General features: G+C 48.7%; 4 protein-coding genes across 5 annotated transcripts; 2 read left to right on the forward strand and 2 right to left on the reverse strand.

Annotated features, from left to right (window-relative positions):
- Window positions 1-126: 126 nt before the first annotated feature.
- Window positions 127-2931, forward strand: DND1 (DND microRNA-mediated repression inhibitor 1). Of its 2 annotated transcripts, none has more exons than XM_046667994.1 (4): window positions 127-398; window positions 530-647; window positions 880-1440; window positions 2133-2931. In XM_046667994.1, the coding sequence occupies exons 1-4, from the start codon at window positions 375-377 to the stop codon at window positions 2588-2590; spliced, it is 1161 nt and encodes a 386-aa protein (XP_046523950.1). In that variant the 5' UTR covers window positions 127-374; the 3' UTR covers window positions 2591-2931. The 2 variants fall into 2 exon arrangements, with proteins under 2 accessions (XP_046523950.1, XP_046523951.1); XM_046667995.1 differs by having other exon boundaries at window positions 979-1440.
- Window positions 2928-7708, reverse strand: WDR55 (WD repeat domain 55). Its single transcript, XM_046667996.1, has 7 exons — window positions 7421-7708; window positions 4619-4719; window positions 4449-4536; window positions 4172-4351; window positions 3973-4072; window positions 3718-3887; window positions 2928-3633 (listed from the first exon to the last, which is right to left on the reverse strand). The coding sequence occupies exons 1-7, from the start codon at window positions 7609-7611 to the stop codon at window positions 3312-3314; spliced, it is 1152 nt and encodes a 383-aa protein (XP_046523952.1). The 5' UTR covers window positions 7612-7708; the 3' UTR covers window positions 2928-3311.
- A 1974-nt stretch (window positions 7709-9682) lies between these two features.
- Window positions 9683-22185, reverse strand: IK (IK cytokine). The gene is made up of 20 exons (XM_046668113.1): window positions 22050-22185; window positions 21413-21479; window positions 18649-18741; window positions 18097-18156; window positions 17121-17288; window positions 16854-16968; window positions 16315-16385; window positions 16176-16222; window positions 15143-15306; window positions 13930-14038; window positions 13540-13579; window positions 13161-13380; window positions 12898-12916; window positions 12290-12368; window positions 11930-12010; window positions 11625-11682; window positions 10469-10557; window positions 10162-10270; window positions 9956-9990; window positions 9683-9867 (listed from the first exon to the last, which is right to left on the reverse strand). The coding sequence occupies exons 1-20, from the start codon at window positions 22063-22065 to the stop codon at window positions 9840-9842; spliced, it is 1668 nt and encodes a 555-aa protein (XP_046524069.1). The 5' UTR covers window positions 22066-22185; the 3' UTR covers window positions 9683-9839.
- A 167-nt stretch (window positions 22186-22352) lies between these two features.
- Window positions 22353-24292, forward strand: NDUFA2 (NADH:ubiquinone oxidoreductase subunit A2). The gene is made up of 3 exons (XM_046668015.1): window positions 22353-22482; window positions 22605-22711; window positions 24086-24292. Exons 1-3 carry the CDS (start codon window positions 22382-22384, stop codon window positions 24175-24177), a joined length of 300 nt encoding a protein of 99 aa, XP_046523971.1. The 5' UTR covers window positions 22353-22381; the 3' UTR covers window positions 24178-24292.
- Window positions 24293-24317: the final 25 nt, after the last annotated feature.

Below are 24317 nucleotides of genomic sequence, written 5' to 3' on the forward strand. Positions count from 1 at the left end.
CTAGCCCTGCCTTCCCTGTCAGAGCCTAGGCCTCCCATTCTGACCACTTCAGCGGTGGGAAATGGGGAGAAGGACATACAATAGGCCCATGAAGGGTGCCCCTGAGGTTTTTCCCGCCAGCGTCCATCCGTGCCGGCGCACAAGCCATTGCTTAGGAAGTGAGACTGCCCGAAAACTCACGCCCTAAAGCTTCTAGCTTTCACCTGAGGGTCGGAGGGTCCCGCGGCGCACGTGCAGTGGGTATCCCCACCCCCTTGGGAGGCGGGGTCGTGCTCAGAGCCAATGAGAGCTTGGGGGTGGAGGGGTAGGGAAGCTTCCAGAGGCAGATAGGGAGGAGGTTATAAAGGAGGTACCAGCCGGCCCGCGGAAGAGTCATGCAGTCCAAGCGGGAGTGTGAGGTGAGTGCCTGGCAACGAGGGGGCGACGAGCTCACCTGCGCAGGGAGCCGGGGCTCCTGGGGCCCCTGTTCCACAGGCAGGGTGGGGCGGGCGCGGCGGTCCGCTGTTCCAACCTGCCCCTTCTCCCTCAGCTGTGGTGCGAGAGGGTGAATCCAGAGAACAAGGCGGCGCTGGAGGCGTGGGTCCGGGAGACCGGCATCCGCCTGGTGCAGGTGAACGGGCAGAGGAAGTATGGCGGGCCACCCCCAGGTACGGTAGTCCCAGCCCCTGCCGCCCTACGCCAGCCTCGACCAGCCCCCTTTCCGGGAGGGGCCTACCCTGAGGCTCCACGGTCCGAAACCCCTAACTCCCTCTTACCCCCGCCCGCCCCCTCGAGGGAAGCAGCCAGTCTTAAGGGGCACCTACTCTGCCAGCTCCGCTGTTAGCTCAGGCACCCAGTTACACCAACGACCCACGTACGGGTGTTGTACCCATTTCACAGACGTTTGCTCACGGAGTCCCTCTGGCGCTGGGTCCCTGGGCCCCGAAGCCGGAACCATCGCGGTGGATGACGGTACCCCTCCCCACCCCCTTCCCCCAGGCTGGGTGGGCAGCCCGCCGCCGGCCGGGTCAGAGGTGTTTATCGGGCGGCTGCCCCAGGACGTGTACGAGCACCAGCTGATCCCACTGTTCCAGCGCGTGGGCCGCCTCTACGAGTTCCGCCTGATGATGACCTTCAGCGGCCTGAACCGCGGCTTCGCCTACGCCCGCTACAGCTCGCGGCGCGGCGCCCAGGCCGCCATCGCCACGCTGCACAACCACCCGCTGCGGCCCTCCTGCCCGCTGCTCGTGTGCCGCAGCACCGAGAAGTGCGAGCTGAGCGTGGACGGGCTGCCGCCCGCCCTGAGCCGCCGCGCGCTGCTGCTCGCGCTGCAGCCGCTCGGGCCCGGCCTGCAGGAAGCGCTGCTGCTGCCCAGCCCCGGGCCGGCGTCCGCGCAGATCGCGCTGCTCAAGTTCAGCTCGCACCGCGCCGCCGCCATGGCCAAAAAGGCCCTGGTGGAAGGTAGGGGTGGAGGCTGCGGGGGGCCGCTGGTTGGGGCCAAAGACGTGCTGCCAGGCATTCTGCCTCCACCCAGCAGCATAGCGGAGTAAAGTCGCAAGATTTAAGGGTTAGGAATACCTGAGTTTGCAACCTCATATTTTTATTTAATCTCAGTTTTTTAAATTTCCAGTGGTGCTAAGCAGCTACCACTTACCTAAACTTAACACTTCCCGTGCATTATCTCCTGACTTAAGGTCCGACCTTCCAATGAAACACAGAATGACCTCCCTCTTTAGAGATGAGACTGTTTTCAGAGAAACTGACTTGCCCAAGGCCAAGTGCAACTGGCCTTTTATCCATTTTACAACCTTCTTCCTCAGACTGTTGTGAGAATTAAAGCGTATTTAGCCCCTTCCCTGATTCATGGCCGGTATTCATAGTAAAGGTTAGCTATTATGATGGTTATGAGGGAGACAAAGCCTGCATCAACCAGTAGTCCTCCAAGGAAACTCAGAAGGTAGCAATTATTACAGCGCCTTTACAGATAAACACAATGGAGCCTGGAGAAGTTATTTAACTTGCCCGAGGGCACACCACCAGGAAATGGGGAGGCTAGAAATTAAGTAGGCCTGTGTGACCCCAGTGGGCTCACGGGGTCTGGGGGCTTGGGTCCAGGGCTCAGACCTGCCCTTGTCTCTCCCTTTTTCCTGCAGGGCAGTCACGCCTCTGTGGAGAGCAGGTGGCTGTGGAGTGGCTCAAGCCAGACCTGAAGCAGCGGCTGCGCCAGCAGTTTGTGGGTCCTTCACTGCAGTGCCTACAGCCAGAGAGCAGCCGACTGGCTCTGGCCAGGGACAGGCTAGAGTCCCAAGGGGCTCGGGCTGCCCTGCAGCTGCTGTGCCAGCGGATGAAGCTGGGGAGCCCAGTGTTCCTCACCAAGTGTTTGGGCACAGGCCCTGCTGGCTGGCACCGCTTCTGGTACCAGGTGGTGATCCCTGGGCATCCAGTGCCCTTTAGCGGCCTCATCTGGGTTGTGCTGGCCCCAGATGGGCAGGATGGGCATGAGGTGGCCAAGGATGCTGTGTCTACACGGCTGCTGGAGGCACTGAGTGAGTCTGGGGCTAGCCTCCTGTGGTCTGCTGGGGCTGAGGCAGGTACTGTGGTTAAGCAGTGACCCCATCCTCTTCACCGGCAGCCTAAATGAGTAGACAGAGCCTGTGTCAGTCACCAGCCCAGCAGGCCTGGGCAGCCACCACCTGATCCCAACAAGGGGAGGAGCATGGGCCCTGCCCTGGACCTGACACAGCGTCCCAGCTGGGGCAGGGCCCCAGCACACCTGTGAGCAGCTCAGGTTTGGCCAAGTTGTGGTGAGGGACCTTGCCCTCCCATCCCCCTCCCCAGCCTAAGGTCTGACCTGAACCCCATGGTCTTCCTTGGCCATCCTGTGTGGCACACACACCCTCTCCCTCCTCCCACAGCTTAGCATGAATCTTTGTTTCTTATTTTCTTGATTTGTCTTCCTTGTTGGTTTTTATTTGGGGGCTGGCTGAGCCAAAGTATCAGAAATCTGCCTTTTGTCCCTACCACTTGGCATTCTGGTTTTGGTGTGTGTGTAGTTTTGAGTTTTTCTATGCTGGTTATATTTATATTAAACCCCTAGTTGGTGTACACCTGTGTCCGTGCTGTCTTGCCCAGCTATGGGCTTATCTTACTGGTAGAGTGAGCAGCCGCTATAGGGCAAGTACTTCCTCACATCAGTGCTCTGAGTCCTGAGCCTCTGTGCATCTTTTTGCACCGCACAATAGGGTATTAGAAATTCATAGCCTTTCTAGGGAGCCAGCCCCAGAAACAACTCTTCCCTAGTGAGGACCTGTCTTGAGATTCAGCTCATCCCCTCAGTCACTGTCATCCTCACTTTCCTCCTCTTCGTCTCGAGCCATGGATTCCTCTCCCTCCTCCCTCAGTCCTGCAAAGAAGTCATCGGTGCTCCAGGCCTTGCTGCTCAGTGCCCGCAGCGGCCCTCCCTTTTTTTTGCGCTGACGGTAGTCATCCACCACCACAGCCCGCAGCTGGGCCATGTCCCAAAACTTGAGGCGCTGGTCGTGGCCACTGCTGGCCAGGAAGCGGCCGCAATGAGAGAGGGCCAGCTCCTCCACAGGCTCTCCGGCATGCTGGCCCACACTGCCCACCACTCGGTTTGGCAGGATGTTCACAGCCCTGGGCAGAGAGAGAGGAATGTTGGGTATTGGCTGGTTGGGCCTGCCCTTCCTATGATGTGAGGGCCGTCCTGGCTTCTCTCACCTGATGACTCCGTCAGTGGAGCCAGTGCACAGCAGGTTCTCGGTGACTGGAACCATGCAGTCAATGGACTCAGCTCTCAGGGCAAAGCGGTCACTTGTGGCCCCAAAGCCATTCCAGTTGAAAAGGTAGATGGTACCTTCACTGGAGCCACAGACTACCTTCTTCCCACACTGCAGGGAAAGAGCAAACCATGTTTGTGGAGCCATGTCTGACCAGGTCCCTAGCACACCCCCATCCCGCCATACCCAGCTGTACTTTCATGATAGTGACAGAGGTCAGGTCTCCAGACTGAGGCTCTGAGAGCAGCTCAAACCGGCGTCGCCGGATGTTGAAGACACCAAGGCAGCCGTCCCCACTATAGAGAGAGCAGAGCAGCAGCAGGCTTGGCCAAAGCTCCCATTGAGGGGGACATTTAACACAGGAAAGGGAGAGGGAGACAGCTTTGAGGCCATACCTGGCTGTCAGCAGCAGCTTCTTGGCTGGGTCCAGAGCCATGTCTGCGATGTACTCCTCATGCTGCCGCATGTCCATTAAGGGGCCCTCCTTCCGCTGGTCCCAGAGCCGGATGCCACCTGTGTCATCCCCAGTGGCCAGAACATTCTCATCCACCAGCAGCAGACTGTTGATGGGGGCACTAGAGAGACAGATGCAGAACTTCTTGGAGCATTTTGTCCCTGTAGGGAGCTACCGGTCTTTACCCCTCACCTCAACACACAATTGGCTCCCCTTACCTGTGAGCCTTGGAAATGCGTCTTTCCAGTCGGCCCTGCTCCACATCCAGAACATGGATGGCTTTATCCTTGGAGACAGTTACAAGTTCTGGGAGATAAGGTGTGCAGGTCATGGTGCTGCTCACTGCTCCCATCCCACCACACTGCTGGCTGCCTTCCCCAATACTCACTCTGCCCATCTTCAGAGAAGACCACGGCTCGGCAGGACTTGAGGTGGTGACCTGAGGACCAGAGCTCCTTGGTTTCTCCCTCTTGCTGCGAGTAGGAAAAGCTAGGGAGATGGAGAAGAGAGTGAATGACCCCAGACCCCACCTGGGATACATGGAGTGTAGAGACCAACTAGCCAACCTTCCACCTACCTAGGAGTTCCTGCTTGGCACACCTCCAAGCCCAAGGAGCTTAACCATCCTATTTTTTCCATTTTCAATGAGCTTCGATTGTTAGGTCTTTTTTTCATGCAGTAATTCAAACCACATTTGCTCAGGACTTCTTTGTGATCTGACCCCACCCCACAGTCTTCATCCTTGAAAGCCCCACCCTAGGGAAAGACTAGGTCTGGACCACTATGGAGGCCCAGAAATACTTGTTAAATTAATGACAAAAGAACAGCCCCAGAAGTTGGAAATAGAAAAATCGGTAAGAAAGGGCTCTTGCACTCAGGTCTGCAGGAGCCAAAGAAAGCCACAATTAATTACAGCACATTGTGACTACATGCTGAAAAGGGGATAAGATCAAAATGGAGGTGGAGCAGAGGCACAAGCCCGAAAACTTGGCTTTGAGACAAGTACCTGTCCAGAGAGCATCCCCAGTGACTGCCTCAGAGCAGATCTTCAAAAAGGGTCAAATGAAGAAGTGCTAAATTGCTAGTGAGTTCCACGCAGGTAGAACTGGGTCTACTTATTGTCTGCTCTGCCCCTGTGCCCAGCCTGAAAAAGCTGCTCAGTAAACATTCACAGATTGAATAAATGCTTGGGAAGAGAAGAGAGCCCTGAAAAGCTAGCTAAGGTGATGTCATGTGAGTTGGATCATGTAGAATAAGTAGTTCACCTGGCAGAGAACAAGGGGCAAATGAAACATGGCTGTATTTAATCCCATGGGAAAAGGAATCTCTTTGGCATGGTCATGGGAGAAGCTAGAGGCCCACTAGAAGGCAGTGGCTGAGGGTAGGGGAAGGGAGACAAACTGAAGGAATGAGGTTAGTGGGGAAGGTCCAGGGTGCCTCCAAGTGTCTGGCACTGTAACTATGGATACTAGTAGAAGGGAACCCACATTTATTGAACATCTGTTGAACTCAGGTGGTGTACTGAACACCTGATCCCTCTGTAAAGCAGGTAATATTGTTCCCATTTTCAAAAATGAAAATACATAAGTTAACTTGCCCAAGGCCACTGCAGCTAATGAGGGGGTTGAGGTTTAAATTCATTAAGTAAATCTGATAGCACAGCTTTCTGGTTAAAACCTTCAGTGACTTTTCACTGATTCCAGCCTACATCTTTTGTTCAAAATCAAACATGTATTGAGCACCTACCCAGGGCTAGAAGCAGGAGATAGAATGGAGAACAAAACAGACCACAGGTTACAGTTCAGAACAGTGTTTTTCAAACTCCAGTCATGACCTATGAGTAAGATGCAATCAGCATTTTATGTGTGCCCACAAAAATGACAATAAAATAGGAGCTGGCCCCGTGGCTGAGTGGTTGGGTTCGCACGCTCCGCTGCAGGCAGCCCAGTGTTTCGTTGGTTCGAATCCTCGGCGTGGACATGGCACTACTCATCGAACCACGCTGAGGCGGCGTCCCACATGCCACAACTGGGGGGACCCACAAGGAAGAATATACAACTATGTACCCCAGGGGCTTTGGGGAGAAAAAGGAAAAAACAAAATCTTTAAAAAAAAAAAAAAAATGACAATAAAATAAACCAGAAAATATCAGGGGCCAGCCCAGTGGCATAGTGGTTAAGTTTTCATCCTCTGCTCCAGCAGCCCGGGGTTTGCAGGTTTGGATCCCAGGTGCAGACCTGCACACCACTCATCAAGCCATGCTGTGGCAGAGTCCCACATACAAAATAGAAGATCGGCACAGATGTTAGCTCAGCAACAATCTTCCTCACCAAAAAAAGGGAAATATCAGAGTGCATCACACATAACAGAAGATATTTTTACTGTGTGGCGAGGTCAAAAAAGTTTGAAAAGCTTTTTTAGTGGAGACAAGCATTCCAATAATTACACAAACAGATATATGATTACAAACCATTATGAAATTTATTAGAGAAAGGTACTGGTACCAAGGCAGCATCTAATGGGTAATCTAATTTAGTCTGAGGCATGAAGAGATGCTGAGAACTCAGGGAGAGTAGCTACAAGTGAGGGGAAAGGAATCTTCCAGGCAGAAGGAATAATATGTGCAAAGGAGCTGAGGCTTCACAATTCGATAAAAAGGGAAGGATGAATGAGCACAAAAAGCAAAGGGGAAAGCAAGCAAGGGCCAGGTAGTCAGGGCTCTGAAAGCCGGATTAAGGAGTTTAGACTCAATCCCAAAAGCAAAGGTAAACTACTGAAGGGTTTTAATGAAAGAACTGAGGTGGTCAGATTTGTGTTTTTGAAAGATCAAAGTGAGCAAGAAGCAAACGCAGGGGCCCCGCTGAGCCTGCTTCAGGTTCAATGTAATAACCTGGCGGGAAATAACAGTGTCCTGAACGTTCGCCTTCTTATGCTGCTACCGTCTCTAGGCTCCGTCACGACATTCCAGCCACCCTGTCTTCCTTTCAGCTCTTTCAAGAGATTTGTGTGGTAACTTGTTTAAAGCCGAATGTTATTGAACGAATTGAACTAGATGAGTCCTGCAAAACGTTTCTCCCTGCAACTTTGTCTCCTCTCTCCTCGTCCCACCTCCATCCCTGGGGAACTTCCAGACCCGGCAGCCCCCGCGCCCACCACTCTCACCACGCCCCCGGCCCTGCCGTGCACTTACACGAACACGTCCCCGTCCACGTCCCCCGCCGCCAGGAGGTCGCGGGCAGGATGGAACGCCAGCCCACTAGCCGGCGCTTCCAGCACGATGTCCTCTGGAGTATCCCGGATCCGGACTGGGGCTTCCGTGGAGTCAGGATCCTCCTCGTCGCTCCCATCCTGCGCGGGCCTCTCCTCGCACGTGCGGTCCATGCACCCGACGATTCGGAGCAGTCCACCGGACGGGCTGTGACTCCAGCAATCAGTCACGCGGCGGGGAAAGCGGCTCAGGGCACCGCTTCCGCGTCGCAGCGGGGGCGGAGCCGGAAGTGGCGCCAGGGCGTTTTCCGTAACCCGGAAAAGACGGGCCGGCTGCGGCGGGTGTGGGTGGAACCACCCCACGGGTTCCGCCGCGAGGGTCCGGTACTTCTGTGGTTTGCTGTGGCGAGTTCCCAGGCCAGCTAGATGGCGCGAGCGTTAATCCCCTCCTTGGTCACTTCGCGTAAAGTTGGGAACTGCGTTTAACTCCTTTCCCTTCATCCTGGTCAATGCTGACAGTTTGCTACTCCCTCTCGCAACCAGTAAAGAGGACTTAATGCTCTCGGGATAGGAGAGGCGACGCCAGTCGTTCATAGCTTGATGAAACCCAAGACCATGACAAGCGGCAGCCAAGTTGGTCAGGAAGCAGAAAAAGCCCGCGCCGCGAGAATTTGGCATGCGGGGTCCTTGGACAGCAGGCAGCCCGCGCACACGCTTAAGCTGCTGCCGTCCATGCTCAGCATCTTCGTAGACAAAAGAACAGTGCCCTGCCCGTTCCTACAGTTTGGCCGCAGGCCGTTCCTACAGTTTGGCCGCAGGCCCTCAGCGGGTCGAGTCAGCAGTGCTCAGAGCTGGCAAGGAGTTCCTGAAGAGGAAAACAACAGTTGACGTTCTGGACATTCCTGTTACCTAGGTTTCACAAAGTAGGAGCACTCTGTATGGTGGGGCAGATAAGGAGCAAGAGCTCCTTTGGCTGAAGAGAACCTTCGCACATGGCTGTGGTACCAAGCCTTCTAAGACATCTTTTATGCTCATGCCCAACCCCCTTAATGAGAGGTGAAAGAAGTGTGGTTAGGGACCTCAGAGAGACTATATGTCCCCTGTGTGACTGGAGAAGTTGCTGTGTAGTGTTGGGAGTCTTCTCACTCACTGTGTGGCCAACCAGAAGGCCTTGGTCACGTCCACAAGGCTTGGTGGTACTTGCAGAGACTGATTTTAAACTGGCAGTCAACCCCCAGGAGGGCTTGATCTTAGTGCCCCTCTAGGTATCTTCATCTGAGCCAGGTCTCTGTGACCTTTTTCCTAATTGGGACTGCTCCCTACGACCATGAAACCAGGGTGTCATTTACTGTCTGAAATTAGCCATTCTAGGTGCTACTGCAGACAGGGCCCAATTTCAGCCTCCTAGGTGCTATGCACCAAGCTGGCTTTCTCAAAAGCCCTTGCCCTATCAAAGTGAAAGTGACTAAAGGCAAGGCAACAGCTCAGTTGGCTTCTAGGTTTCCTTGGATCTGCTGAGCCCACAGGTCTTAGGCTCAGGGCAGGCAGTGGCAGCTAGGGATCCAGGCAGAAAGAAGCAGTGACCCTTATTGATGAGTTCCAGACCGAAGTGCTGGCGATGAGCAGAGAGGAGGAAAAGGGTGGGGATGGAGTGATTCTGAGGCCAGGGAGCCCACCTTGGGCCTTGGCAAACTTCAGGGTGTTGAAGGGTACCAAAACCTTCTGGCCTAGGACAGGGATTCCCCGACACACTTTCCCAAGGTTATCCTTTCAGCCAAGGAAGCAGCGATTTGTGCTTGGAATTATTAAAGCTCCCAAGAAGCTATAAACTCATAAAACATTTTTGTTCCCACAAGTGATTCTCATCAGGTGCCTTCACCTAAAGCCCAGTCCTGTACAACTTTGGGATCAGACTGGCAGCCTACTGGGCTGACCCTAATTTCCAGGGAATGTCTGCCCTAAGAGTAGGCCCCCTGATGGGCCTGAATGAGTCTGACATTTAAGACCAGCCATCCTTACGCTCCTGTATCCACCTCTTGCCCATCAGTGAAGATCATTCTTCCATTCTCTGCTGGACACCCTGGCTAGTAAATATCCTTAACTGTCTAGGAATCCAGAACCACAGCTCAGGAAAGGACTGAGCTGACTTTCTACATGTGATTTTATACAGTCAGTGAAGTAGTAGCCCTCTTGGTGCTTCAGGGGCCCTGGAGGAGGGGATGCTCAACATAGAGAAGACAAGACAGCAGGTTAACCAATTTTAATGGAACCAAATGATTATACAATAAAATTTTATATACATTCACAAAAAAAAACACCTTGCAACTTTTTTAGGAATTGTAGGAAGCAAGCAGTGGGAAGCACATCTTTGTGGAGATTCTTCTTGGTATTGGAACTGGGAATTAGTATTTTGGTCTTTTCACTTCAACCCTGCAATGGAAGGAGAAATGAGTCAGCCTAAGATCAATACACTAACCAACTCCCACCAGTCCCACAGAGGAAGAATAATACAGCTCACCCATCAGCTTCCATCTTCTTCCTCTTCTCGATGATCTGCAAAAACAACAGTTACAGTTGATAGTTATGCTGCCAGTCTCTCACCTGAGGCCCAAGGCTGACCCCTCCTACCTCCAAGGCTCTCCAACCCCCTGCCTGTTCTTGGATCTGTGGGCCAGTGTCTCCTCCCAGCTGAAGCCCTCCCACCTGAGAAGCAGTCCCACTTACTGCACTAATCTTTTTCCACTGGCGATCAAGCTCTGCCTTGTCATTGGTTTCCTTGAAGCGCCTGGTTTTCCGCCCTTCAGACATCTTGATGCCATACTGGAATGCAGCCCTGAAAAAAAAAAGGACAGTTGGGGGAAGAAGGCAGTAGAGGTTGCATAGCAGTAGCAAGATGTTCCCAAAGGGCCCTGTGAGCAGAGAACCTCTCTGGGAACGTCTCAGCCAGACTCTATCTTCTAACTGGTGTGGGCCAGTCCACCCCATTGCCATCCCTCTCCTCACTCCCTGGCCATATTCAGGACCAACTCACTTGGGCAAAGCCTCCTTGTTGTTCATATACTCGCTGTATTCTTCCTGGGTATCAAAGTCCCAGCGGCCTAAGGGGCCTTTCTTGTTACCCTATTGCAGGACAGAATGGGGGATGGGAAAGGAAGAGATGTCAGTGGAGATGGAATTTTAGCCCTTGATTAAAGCCAGGTTCTCCCACAATCCTAGGTTTCATCATTCATAAATCCTACCCAAATAAATAATAATAAATGCTTACTATATACTTACTATGTGCCAGGCATTATTCTGAGCACTAAACACATATCTCTTTAATTCTCTCAAAAACTGTATTAAGCGGGCCGGCCCCGTGGCTGAGTGGTTAAGTTCCTGCACTCTGCTGTAGGTGGCCCAGTGTTTCGTTGGTTCGAATCCTGGGCATGGACATGTCACCACTCATCGAGCCACGCTGAGGCTGCATCCCACATGCCGCCAACTAGAAGGACCCACAACTAAGAATATACAACTATGTACCGGGGGGCTTTGAGGAGAAAAATAAAATCTTTAAAAAAAAAAAAAAAAACTGTATTAAGAGAGAGCTATATTTCTCTCTGCTTTCCTGATGAGGAAATTGAGGCATAAGCAGTAAAATGAGTTGGCAAGGTCACAAAACGAATAAATGGCAGAGCCAGGGTTAAGCAAGGCTCCAAGATGGAATTAAACCAGGCGTAACCACTGCAGTTCAAAGAGAACAAGGAAAAAGTAGATGAAATTTCTTCACCATTAATGATGTTAGTGTTTGTTGGGGATTTTTGTTTTTATTTTTGTCTTAAGACAAAATTTAAGGAAAATTTCAATCCTGGCTAGAATAAAATTCAGTTATTTTCTAAAGATTGTAATTCCTTCTGCCTTTTCTACTTACATACTAAAAGGCTTGCTTACTGCCTAGGATGGAAATCAAAGCCTGGCACTTTGTAGGAAATAACAAGAAATATAGTTTTGGCCCTATTTCATTTGATTTTGTACAGACACTTTAAGACAGTTAAGCTGCCCATGACCCCACAATGCTGCCGATCCCATCACTGCAGCTGAGGGAAGGTGAGGCTCAGTAAATGAGACAGAGATCTTCTGGGAGTGCAAAAGGGGATATGTGCTAAAGAATAATTGCTCAAGAGCCCCCACCCATCCTTCCAACTCCAGACCTGGTCCATTTTGCTATAATCCACCTCCTCGTCACTGTCCACAGCCATGTCATCCATCCTAAAGAGAAGCAACAGTTAAATGGATGGTGCAGAGACAGACTCCTGTTTCATCTAGAAACCTACCCAACTAAGAGGCCATATGCCTAGGAATGACCACCCCTCTAGACCTTCCACTCAGAGCCTAATAAAATATTTTATCCAAGCAAGAAGTGGCCATGGGTCTCAGCAAACCAAATTGCCTCCTCACCCTCCCACTTTGTTTTCCAAACATTCCAGCCCCCCTTCCTTAATAGAGTCTCACGTACGTGGCTGGGTAGCACTCAGCGTAACTGTTGGACATGCCAAAGAAATCTCCCAGTTGCTTCTTGTCCTCTGGCTTCTTCAGCATATGCTCTGTTAAAGAAAATAGTTCTACCTACAGCAGAAAAGCTTCAAGCAGGAAGGGCCAAGGCTAGAAGCCCCAACATGAAAACTCTAAGGAGAGGGCTGTAAACTTGAATGAATCCTCTGAGAAAGGGGAAAGTCATAATGACCCCATCCCTGTCAAAATTCAGCACAAAATGAAAGGAGTCGGGGAGGGGAGGGGAGTTGTGGGGAAGCAGGTCAAATTGGAATGAAAGAGAACAGTTCCCTAGAACCCGGGAACATATTGAAATAAAAGATATGATTCAGTGCCTTCCCAGCCAGCAGACCCAGCGAACTTTTCATTGATTGACTTGATCAACTCCTTGGCAGATCCAGGTCCTAACAGGAAAGAGAAATCTATTCAGACTTTGAAATGAGGAACTTGCAACCTCTTCCCCACAACACGCTTCCAACCTGTGGCTTTCATGAAAACATTTTTTTTAAGCAACAGAACCCTTTTAACTAACAAAATTTTAATCAAATTCCAACTAATATAATATTATATATATATATAATATATATATATAATATATAATATAATATATATAATAATGAGCAGCTACTCTGAGATGGGGTACTGTGCCCAGGCTATTGCCTATTCAACCTGCTTCATGTCCACAGAACCCCACAGCTGGAGGAATTATATCTAACAGAGCAAATATGCCCTGCCATTGCCCAGGAAGATGGAGGGAACTCTAGACTCATCTTCTGTCTATTCCATAAAGCAGGACATGGATCTTATGAGAATGCAGAACCAGGAAGTCCCCCAACCCCACCCTTGCCAGCTCTGAGCCCTACGCCAGACTCTCAGCTGAGGGGAAAGCAGGACTGCCAGAGGCAGCGCAAGATGTCCTTGGATACAACTCACCTTTGTCGACATCCATGGGCTGGAAAGAAAACAGAAACTGAAGTGAGCGTCACCATGAGGGATTCCCACTCATCCTTCCACCAAGTCTGAATCAATTCCCTACACCCCTCGTCCCCATTTCCAGGATGCTTCCTACCCTGGATTAGTTGATGCAGTTGCTGCTATGGAGCCATGAGGCACCCATATAACAGAAGGGTCCTGCACCTGGCTGGGCAGGCAGAGATGGGCGGCTCCACCACCTGGTACCAAGGGCCACATCTCACCTCATCGTCCACTTTCGGCTTCTCAAAGTAGCTGTGCCTCTTCTTCTCCTCCTCTCTCTCGCGGTCCCTTTCCCGTTCCCGATCTCGTTCTCGCTCCCGCTCTCTGTCACGGTCTCTGTCTCTTTCCCGATCACGCTCCCGTTCCCGGTATCTCTCCCGCTCCTTGTCCCGAGGCGTCTTGGTTGTGGAGGGCACATAATCCCCAATGTCTTCGAATATACTAGGAAACAGAGATCACTAGCTGCCAAAGTCACACACACTTCACTTCCCCTGGCCCTTTCTCCAGACTGGCACACCAAGGCCTCCCCAAAATGCCAAAGATGAGAAACACAAAGTCCCTTCCTCCCTCAGATCAAGTGACAGAGGATAGGATACATACTTCATGTCAGCCTCGGGGGGTTTCTTCTCTTCCAGCTTCCCTAAAATGTAAAGGGAGAAGTGAGGAAAACACTCCTGAGGGAATTCCCACTCAGCCTCACCATGCTCTCCAGCGCTCAAATGCCCTTTTAAACATCTTCTGTTCAGAACATGGGACAACAAAAGCTACTCCCCCTCCTCATGCCTCAAAACCGACCATTCCTTTCTAGGTGGGTCAAGCAGACAGAACACGGATGTAACCATCTCCTTGCCAATGCTCCATTGCTTCCATTTTTCTCTGCTCCCCAGGAGCCTCCCAATGTTCTGGAGATAGAAGGCTCCAGGACACCTTGGTTCCATCCTCAAATGCCCCTCCAGGAGTAAGGTTTCTCTCCCTAAGCTTCCACGTTACCTTTATCCTTCTTCTTGAGCTTCTTGTTGCGGGTACCCTGCCTCAGGTAGGAAAGGATTTGGGTGAGCTTGCTGATGACAATGTCATTTGTGGTCAGTGTGGTCTGGGCCTGAAAACCCCAAGAAACAAGATTTTATCCCACCAAGCAGGAATCTCTTCATTCATTCATTCATTCATTCACTTAACAAATCGAAGGATGAGTTAGAATTAACTACGGAAAAGTATTGTGGACAGACATTCCAGAGAGATGAAACAGCATGTACAAAGGCCTGGGTCAAAAGTGAATCTAGCACATTCAAGAAAGTCAGGATGATTGGAAAACAAACGGGGTAGCAGGTAAAAAGAGGCTGGAAAGGCCAGAAGTCACAGGGGCTCATAGGCTACAATAAAGATTTTGCTTTTTTTTTTTTTTTTTTAAGGAAGATTAGCCCTGAGCTAACATCTGCCTCCAATCCTCCTCTTTTTGCTGAGGAAGACTGGCCCTGAGCTAACATCCGTGCCCATCTTCCTCTACTTTATATGTGGGACACCTGCCACAGCATGGCTTGACAAGCAGTGCATAGGTCCGCACCCAGGATCCAAACCGGTGAACCCCAGGCCACCAAAGTGGAACATGTGAACTTAACCACTGCGCCACTGGGCTGGTCCCGCTCTTTATCTTAATAGTGAGAAGTCATTGGAAGCTTCCAAACTATGGTGAGACAAAAATTTCTGTTTTGAAATGATCACTTTGGCCATGTGGAAAAATCATACTGGAAGAGTTAATAAGGAGACTGAGGGGGTGACAGCTAAAGAATACAGGGTTTCTTTTTGGAGTGATGAAAATGTTTTAAAATTGTGATGATGGTTGCCCAATTCTATGAACATACTAAAAGCCACTGAATTGTACACTTTAAAGCGGCAAATTGTATGGGATGTGAATTACATCTCAATAATAATAAAAAACAAATAAAATATTGGAAAGGACCCAGAGTGGAAGTGGGGAAACGAATTAGGAGCCTCTTCTAATAGTTCCAGCAAGAGATGATAGCTTAGACAGAATGTTATTGGTGGAGATGAAGAAAAGTGACTGGATTCAATTGACATTTAAGAGAGAAAAATTGATGGGATTTGGTGATGGATCAAATGTGGTGGATGAGGCACAGGACAGAATCGAGGCTGATTCCCAGGTTTGAGGCTCATGTGACAGGCTCTCAGGACTTGGGTCACTCACCTCCATGGTGGGGCAATCAGCTTTGCTGCGGATAAGAGTGGTGGGGATGTCAGTGTCAGCATACTCATCATCCAGGTCTACTACATAGGCCATGCGGCCTGGCAAAAACAGCTCATTCCGTTCATATGCTTTGCTCTTGAAGAGCATGCGGTAAACATTGCGGCCTACAGAAAGAGGAGCAGCAGCAAGTAGCCAATGAGAACCTTTTATAATAACAGCTGCCATTTACTAAGTGCTTACTCTTTGCTGGCCACCATGCCAAGTACTACGCATGTTTGGCTTCATTCAGTCTTCATAAAAGCCCTGTGAGGTGGGCATTATCATCTCCTTTTAACTGATAAGAATACTAAGGCTGAGAGTTAAGTGATTTACCTAAAGTCATCTAGCTCCCAAGTGACAGAACAAAGAATGGGATTCAGGCAGTCTAACTCCAAAGCCTGAGCTCCCATCCACTCTTCTGCACTGCCTTCTCGAGGGCACCGTGTGCCTGGTATTGTATGAGGCCCTGGGAGAAGAAGGATGAGGTTTAAGGGACTATTGATGACGATGGAAAAAACAGCTCTACTACATGCTCAATGTGACAGGCGTGTTGCAGATATTATTTCTCTTCATCCCAATAATCCCATGAGGTGAACAGTGACCCCATTTTTGCAGACGGAAAAACAGGCACCCAGAAGTGAAGTCAGTTGCCTAAAATCACACGCCTACTGTAGTTTCATCATCAGGATTCAAACCCAGGTCTCTAACTGCAAATTCTAAGCTTTAATCACCAACCATGCTACCTCCTCCCCTAATGCATAAGCCCCAATCTGAAAGAGCTTCCAACCTAACTGAGGAGACATTAATAACATATATGAAATAACTAAATCCACGTCTGAGCTCTATTAGAGTATTTTATGGGAACTAGCTGGTTTGGGGGCAAAGAAGAGGAAAGTAGCTTGAAGAAAAGGGGAAGCATATCCTGCTCAGAGCATTAAATTCCCTGCAATTCACCTAGAACGCAGGGCCGCTAGCGTAGAAACTCTGTACTCACCCAAACGTGTTTTAAATTCAATTTTATTTTCAGGATCCTCATCTTTCCTGAAAACACACACAAAAAATTTTTGCTTAATGTGTTCCTGCTTCAAGTCCCACCTTTCTTGACTATCAAGCACTCCCTGATGTTTACTTACTTGGTTTCCTTCTGAGGCTTTTCCATCAGTTCTTCCTCCTCTTTCTCTTTGCTGGCAATCTCAGCTCGTACCTAATAGGAAAGCAAGTGGAGTTTAGACATTTATTCATTTTACATATGTTTACTGAACACCACCATACCACACTGTGGCAGGAACTAAGAATTCAATACTAAACAAGACAATGCAGTCCTTGCCCTAATAGAGCTTATAGCAGAAGAGACAAACAGACTAAACAACTAAACAACAAAGTACAATAACTGCTATAAGTGACATGGAAAAGAGCTATGCAAGGGTGCAGGAAGTAGGAGGTGAGGAGTCGGGGGATTTAACCATAACTGGGTGATCAGGGAAGGTTTCCCCAAGAAAACAAAATTGAGGTTGAAACTTGAAGGATGAGTAGCAATTAGTCCTACAGAGAGGCCACTGTTAGCCCTTGTAGATAGTCTGAACTAAGAGCAGCCTCCCTCCTCACCTCAAAAGGCTCATACAAGAACCTTCAGTACTCTAGTATTACTCTCTATCCATCTACCAGGGCTCACCTTTTGAAGCAGGGCAAAATCCAAGCCTTTCACCAAATGGGTATGTTCCATGTCACCACCCAAGAATTTGGACTCCTGGATCAACTGTCTTCTCTTCTCTGCAGCTGATTTGTCCCTATATAATGAAAGAGGCCACATTAGAACAGTCCTTTGTGGCAATGGCTTGGGGTGGGCTCCAGCGTGGGAAATTGTGAGGAGGAATTCCCATTGTGACTGTATGACTCTAGGATGCTGAGGGAACGATGCCCTGGGCCCCTGGGTACTCACGCCTCAGCAGTGGGGCCCACAGCTCTGTAGTTAGCAGTGGTGCTAATCAGCTCAGTTTCCTCATAATCTTTGTTCACGCCATCTCGCCGTTCCTTGGCACGGTCCCGGTACTTCTCTGCTAGTTCTCTCTCTCTCTCAATTTCTTGTTGTCGAAGCTTGGCATAATAACTGTGACCAGAGAAAGGCAAATGCGTAAGGTTCACGAGCTGCCATCCCAAGGTCAGCAGAACGTTCCTGGCTGTTTCCCTATACCTTCATCCAACTCTCTGTGGTGAAAGCTCATATACGTCCTGAGAGAACTGCTGGCTACCTCGTGATAGTCCTCATCTTGCAGCTCACAGATATACTGTTCCAATGCCACCTCAGAACACTCCATCTGTCACTTCAGAATTCTTTAATGCGACCCAACTCTACATAACCAAGTCTTTCCAGGTATGGGACTTTTCCATATGACAACTGGGAATCTTCTGAATTTTTATCACCTTCCAAATTTCAACTGAAAATAAATCACTCCTTGCTGGTCCTCCCCGAGAACAGAGGAAAAGCAAAGTACCAGGTCCAGAAAGTTTAGTTATCTCATAAATAATAATGATGATCGTGATGATGATAATGTAGCCAAGATTTACTGGGTGGTTTCTATACGCTGGCACTGGCACTAGGTGTTTACATGCACTATCACAGCTGATCCTCGTGAAAACCTCATAAAAATTATTATCACTATCTTGATTGTACCCATGAGAATATTGAGGACTAGAGAGGTTAAGCAAAGTGCCCAAGGTTATCCAGCTAGAAAATGAAAAAGATAAGATTAAAAGACTATAGGCTGACTCCAAAACCTTAAATTGCCACTCTACGTACCATTCCTCTCCACTCTGAAAGCAGAAAACCTCAAACTCTAGCCTCATAACTAGCCCCTCCTCCTTTCCCCCAAACACTATCCACCTTAAAACCCAACACTCCTCCATCCTTCCTTCACCTTTTCTTTTTTCTCCTTCGTGCGGCTGGGTCTTCATCCTCATTGTACTCCCTTGGCATCCTAGAAGAGAAAGAAATTCACTGAAAGCAAAATATTGCCACAGCCCCAGAAACCCTAAGAAGTGGCCTTGAGGACTGAAGAAAGGCCTAGAATACTGACCAAAGTAACAGTTTGAATCAGGCAGAGATCCATGTCAATATTTGTGAGTGGTTCTCAAGCTTTAGGAAGCATCACAATCACCTGAAGGACTATTAAAATTACACATCCCCAAATATCTGCCCCAGAATCTGATCTGTGGGGCTGAATGGGCCCAGAAATCTGCCCAATTCAGCACCAGCAGCAACTCTAGTACAAAGTGGTCCATGGAATGTCCTCGGAGAAAAGTGAGATCCTAGAGCACCCAGTCTTCCCTGGAGCTTCAATCTCTAGAGGGAGAGAATCAGAACCACAGGCTTCAAAACAGAACTAGCCTTCTACTTCCTAAGACATCTAGTTCAATAAATTTTCCATAGGAAGGAGATGGAAGACAAGTTGAATCATCCCCAAACTTACTCATGGTGACGTGACTTAGAGGGCGGTGCAGAAGTAGGTGCAGCCCTTGGGGTCATAAGAAGTTTCCTGAAGTCTTCATTGGTGAGTTTTGATCTATAAGGCAAAGATTCAAAAAGTTAGTACCCAAAAAGAACTGGAAGGGGAATGAGTAAAAAATATGGTTAACTCTACTGGAAATCAGGGAAATACAAATTAAAACAAAAACAGGCCACTTCTAAGGCATCAGAGTATTAATTATTAAAAAATTTGCTTGGTAAATGCACCAGAGTGTTAACTATGAAAAAGTTGGATAAATCAAGTATGAGTGAGAATTTGGGAAGTGAATACTCTAATATACTGCTGATGGAAATGTAAATCAGTATAGCCAATTTGGAGGGCAATTTGGCAGGATCTATTAAAATTTAAGGGGGTATATCCTATAACCCAGCACCTTAATTCAACTATATTTAGCCTGGCCAGTTACTGGCATATGTGTAGAAGAAGGCCTGTAAAGGAGGTTCAGTTACAGCTTTGAAAACAAAACCTTGGAGACAACTCAAATGTCCATTAACTCGAGACTAAATAAACTCTGACAATGTTTGGCAAATGGGGGGCAGATAGCACTGATAGTACAGGAGACCATTTTAATCAGCACAGCGACAAGGACTCACTCCTTGATCAAACTTTAGTCAGGTGCCTTTGAGACCTCTTCTGATTAGGCCTCTTCCTTGGCCTGCTAAGCCCAGTTTTGACAAAAAATCCTGCTAAGTCTCCCCAAAGAAGACTTTATTCAAGAGTATCGTTATAAAAGTTAAGACTATAGAAATAGGGGAGAGGGACTGAAACTCAACTCTGAATACAACAGGGACAATTGGGGATTTATAGAAAATTACTATATTATATGGATTAAAATATAATTATATTGCAAGAGGAACTCAGGCATCAAGGGTGGGATGGAAGAGGAACTTGATTAGATATCAAAGTTGATGGGAAGAGGAGCTTGATTGGTTCTCCTTGATTGATTGAGGGAATTCTCCATAAACTGGCTGAGCAGAATTCTTTGCCAAAACTGGGCTCAGCAGGCCTAGTCAAAAACAGACCTTGGAGAGGGGCTGGCCTGGAGGCATAGTGGTTAAATGGTTAAGTTCGCGCACTCTATGTTGGCGACCTGGGGTTCAGAGGTTTGGATCCCAGGTGCAGACCTAGCACCCCTCATCAAGCCACGCTGTGGCAGTATCCCATATAAAGTAGAGGAGGACTGGCACAGATGTTAGCTCAGCAACAATCTTCCTCAAGCAAAAAGAGGAAGATTGGCAACAGATATTAGCCCAGGGCCAATCTTCCTCAAAAAAAAAAAAAAAAAAAAAAGACCTCAGAGAAGCCTGACTGAAATTTGGTTAAGGAGGGAGTCCTTGTCACTGGGAGTCCTTGTCACTTTCATGAAAATAATCTCCAAAATATTGAGTGGGGGGGACAAAAGCAAGTGGCAAAATGATATATATATAATATAATACCACTTAATTTTAATATTTTAACTCAGAAAGCAATGATATATTTTCCTCAGATATGCATGTATATAAACGCATTAAAAAAGAACAGGAGGAAAAGATACACATCAAAAAAGGTAATGGTGGTTTCCTCTAAGAAAGGAACTGAAATTGGGGATGTTATCAGAGAACTTTACTCTTATTTTTGATGTTTTAATTTTCTACAGGAAGTATTAATTCCTATATAATATGTAATTAAACATCAACCTTAAAAATTAGCACCCTCCCTAATCAAAACTACACTAAGATATCACCTTACATCCATCAGAATGGCAAAAATAACCAAAACAAAAAGTGACAAATCTTGGAGAGGGTGTGGAGAAAAAGGACCCCTCATACACTGCTGGTGGGAATGCAAACTGGTGCAGCCACTATGGAAAACAGTTTGGAGATTTCCCAAAAAATTAAAAATAGAAATACCATATGACCCTGCCATCCCACTACTGGGTATCTATCCAAAGAACTTGAAATCAGCAATTCCAAAAGTCCCATGCACCCCTATGTTCAAGGCAGCATTATTTACAATAGCCAAGATGTGGAAGCAACCTAAGTGCCCATCAACTGATGATTGGATAAAGAAGATGTGGTATGTATATATATATATATATACACACACATACATATATATATACACACACACATACGTGTATATATATACACATACATATATATACATACATACATATATATATACATACATACATATATATATACAATGGAAGACTACTCAGCCATAAAAAAGGATAAAATTGTCCCATTCACAACAACATGGATGGACCTTGAGGGCATTATGTTACGTGAAATAAGCCAGATGGAGAAGGACAATCTCTGTATGACTCCACTCATAAGTGGAAGCTACACATGTAGACAAAGAGAACAGATTAGTGGTTACCAGGGGAAAGGGGGCTGGGGGGGGTGGGCACAAAGGGTGAAGTGGTGCACCTACAACACAACTGACAAATAATAATGTACAACTAAAATTTCACAAGGTTGTAAACTATCATAATCTCAATAAAAAGTGGAAAAAAAAAAAACCTAGCACCCTCCCTGCCAGAATTTCTCCTCTAATACTCTTATGCAGTTGGCCTGATGCAGTCAAAGTTCACCGAGACAAAGCGGAAAGTGTACAATTTTTTGACCATCCTTGCTCACAAGATATTCCGAATTCTTTCACCATCACCACCACCACTCTAATCATTGCCCAGCTCATTCCCATGGTGCTACATCGAAACACTCACTGGTGGAAAGAGTGAGGATCGTCCACATCGTGGCCATCTGGAGCCAAAGGGTTGGAGAACGGCTCGCCTGAGAAAAAGAATTGACATTAATTTAATCACTCTTTGGTGTCAGGTCCTGTGCAAAAGTTGGGGATACAGTAGTTAACAATACAGATGTGTTTTCCTGTCAAAGCGCTCACAACCTGGTGAGGAAGAAACGCAGGAAAAGCGACAGTGAGAATCAATGTAATACGTACAGAAGCGGAAAAATACAAGGGGCTATGGGAACCCAGAAGAGAGGACACCTGAAACCGCGCTGGAGGATCAGCAAAGACTTCCTGAAGATGATGTCTAAGATACTACCCGAAAGATAAACTGGCGCAACCCAAGATTAAGCGATTTGGGAGGAGGGGGTAGTTCACAGATAAAACCCACCAGTCGTCACCTGGGGCGAGGACGAGGCTTTTAGGGACCGAGTCTGGCGCTGCCTGGCCTCACTCGGGGCCCAACGGATTCGCCAGGCTCCCAGCGGCACACTCCTGGCCCCTCCCCACCCGCGCGCATACACACACACACCGGGGTTAAACTCTGAGGCCAAAATAACGCTCCAAGCGTCCCGACCCCGTAGGGAAGAAAGGGCAGACGACCCGAGCCTTACTATCTCGCTCTGGCATTCCGTCCGCGGAGTTTTAACGTCAGCAAAGACTGACAACAAAAACACAGCACCAACAGGCTCTTCCCCACCAAGCCGCTCAGGAACCAACCCACAGTGCCTTGCGCTCCGCAGCCGCCGCCCGCCTGCACGCCCGCACGCACGCACAGCAATTGGCGGAAACCTGACCGGTGCCCTTCAGTACTTGTATGGCATTGGCTAAACCTGTCTCCGCCCCTCTACGTCATCAGCCTATCGCGGAGAGTGGAGGGTCGGCGATTGGTCCGACTGGAGAAATTGGCCGGAAGGGCGGGGGCGGGGTTTGGGTGTCAGCAGAGATGGCGGCGGCCGCGGCGAGTCGAGGGCTCCGGGCCAACCTGGGCCTTCGTGAGATTCGCATCCACTTATGCCAGCGCTCGCCCGGCAGCCAGGGCGTCAGGTGAGGCGCGGCGTGCTGAGGCGGGCGGGCTTCCGGGCGCCGGGGTCACGACCTCGACCTCCCGGGTGTTTGGGGAGACCCGCGCCCACATAGCACGCGCGGCGCTTTCTCCGGCCCCGCAGGGACTTCATCGAGAAACGCTATGTGGAGCTGAAGAAGGCGAACCCCGACCTGCCCATCTTAATCCGCGAGTGCTCCGATGTGCAGCCCAAGCTCTGGGCCCGCTACGGTGAGCGCCGGACGCTGGGAGTCTGGGACCCCGGTGGAGGGAAAAGGGTTCGAGGAGAGGAAGGGCCGCCCAAGGTCACGCAGAAACCCATAGAGAGACCGGAACTAGGACTTCGGCCTTGCTGTTGACCTTGTTGAGGATAAGGAAATTTACATTCGCAGTTACAGGATGCTTTGTCTCCCGGGTAACATCTGTGGAGGCGGGCCCGGGCCTGCAGAAGGACCGGGGGTTGTCGTTCTGGAATTCAGAACAGGCTTCAGATAGGGGAGAAGAGATGCTGGTCAATTCTCGTCAATGTAGGGCCTTCCAGATAACGGGTGGGCAGTGCTGGTCCAGGTAAAGAGTGTGAGAATCTCAATAATAACCTAAAATAATGACTGTTTAAGCACTTCATGATAGGCCCTATGCTGAGTGCTTTCCTGCCTAAATCTCATTTAATCTTCATTAATTATATGAGAGTGGATTCTTTTTTTCTCATTGTAGAGATAAGGAGGAGTCAGAAATTCTATGCAACATACCCAAGGTTATGTAGCTAGGATACAACAGGGTTGAGCCTTTACTTTTGTTCCTGCTTCCTAGAATGCTCTTCTGCCAGACTTCCGTGGCTAGCTCCTTATTATTTAGATTGTTATTATTCATCTCTGAGCTTATATAGCACCTCCTCAAAAAGGCATTCCCTGACTAGTTCTGTAACATTACCCTCAGCCCCTTTCTATGTTACCCTATTTCAACTTAACCACAATATGAAAATTACTATCATGTTGCCTGTCACATAGTAGGCATGGAGTAAATACTATCCTTACTGAGTAGTGGTATTTTAGTCACGGTTTTCAACTACATCTTGCCCTAGGAATGTCTGGGGGAAGCAGGGAGTCACACCTAAGGCGAACTGCTTCTAACAGTGGACATCTGCAGTAATGTCATGCACTAAAAATTGTCTGGAGGAAGAAAAAAGGTTCTCCTTCCAAAAGCCAGTAGACTAGAGGAGGAGATGGACTGAAATAACTTCAGTGTATTATACTTGGTGGACTACGGGAGCCATAGAATGGCCAACCAGCCAAGACTAGGCCCATGCAATGTGCTCACAATGGTTAATAATAAATGCCTACTGTCCCCCTTAAAACTTCCCTGAAGCACCTTCCTTCCCATTGTGGCCACCCAGAATCAGCCAAAACTCTAGTTGGACCTGCACTTCCTAGATGTGTTTGAGACCAACTGGATAAATTCTTGGCATACCAAATCCACCTTGGTCATATCTCTTTACTACCCTCCCTATCCTAACAAGACTGTAAGTTGCAAACAAAGACCTGTTGTTGTACTTTGGTAGCCCCCCCAGTGCAGAGTGGACAGTTAATCACTTCCTTCTTTCCTCAGCATTTGGCCAAGAGAAGAATGTCTCTTTGAACAACTTCAGTGCTGATCAGGTAACCAGAGCCCTGGAAAATGTGCTAAGTGGCAAAGCCTGAAGCCTCCACTGAGGTTTAAGAGTGACAGCCCCACAGCCTGGGCTCTGCTGGACTGAGTACAGTGTGGAAAAATATGTTCTTCTGTTCTTTATAAAGCTTGTGCTGTAAGATGCCATCTCAGGATGTTCTTTTCCTTGTTC

The sequence above is a fragment of the Equus quagga genome, chromosome 7 (genome assembly GCF_021613505.1).
Source record: "Equus quagga isolate Etosha38 chromosome 7, UCLA_HA_Equagga_1.0, whole genome shotgun sequence".
Lineage (NCBI taxonomy): Eukaryota > Metazoa > Chordata > Mammalia > Perissodactyla > Equidae > Equus > Equus quagga.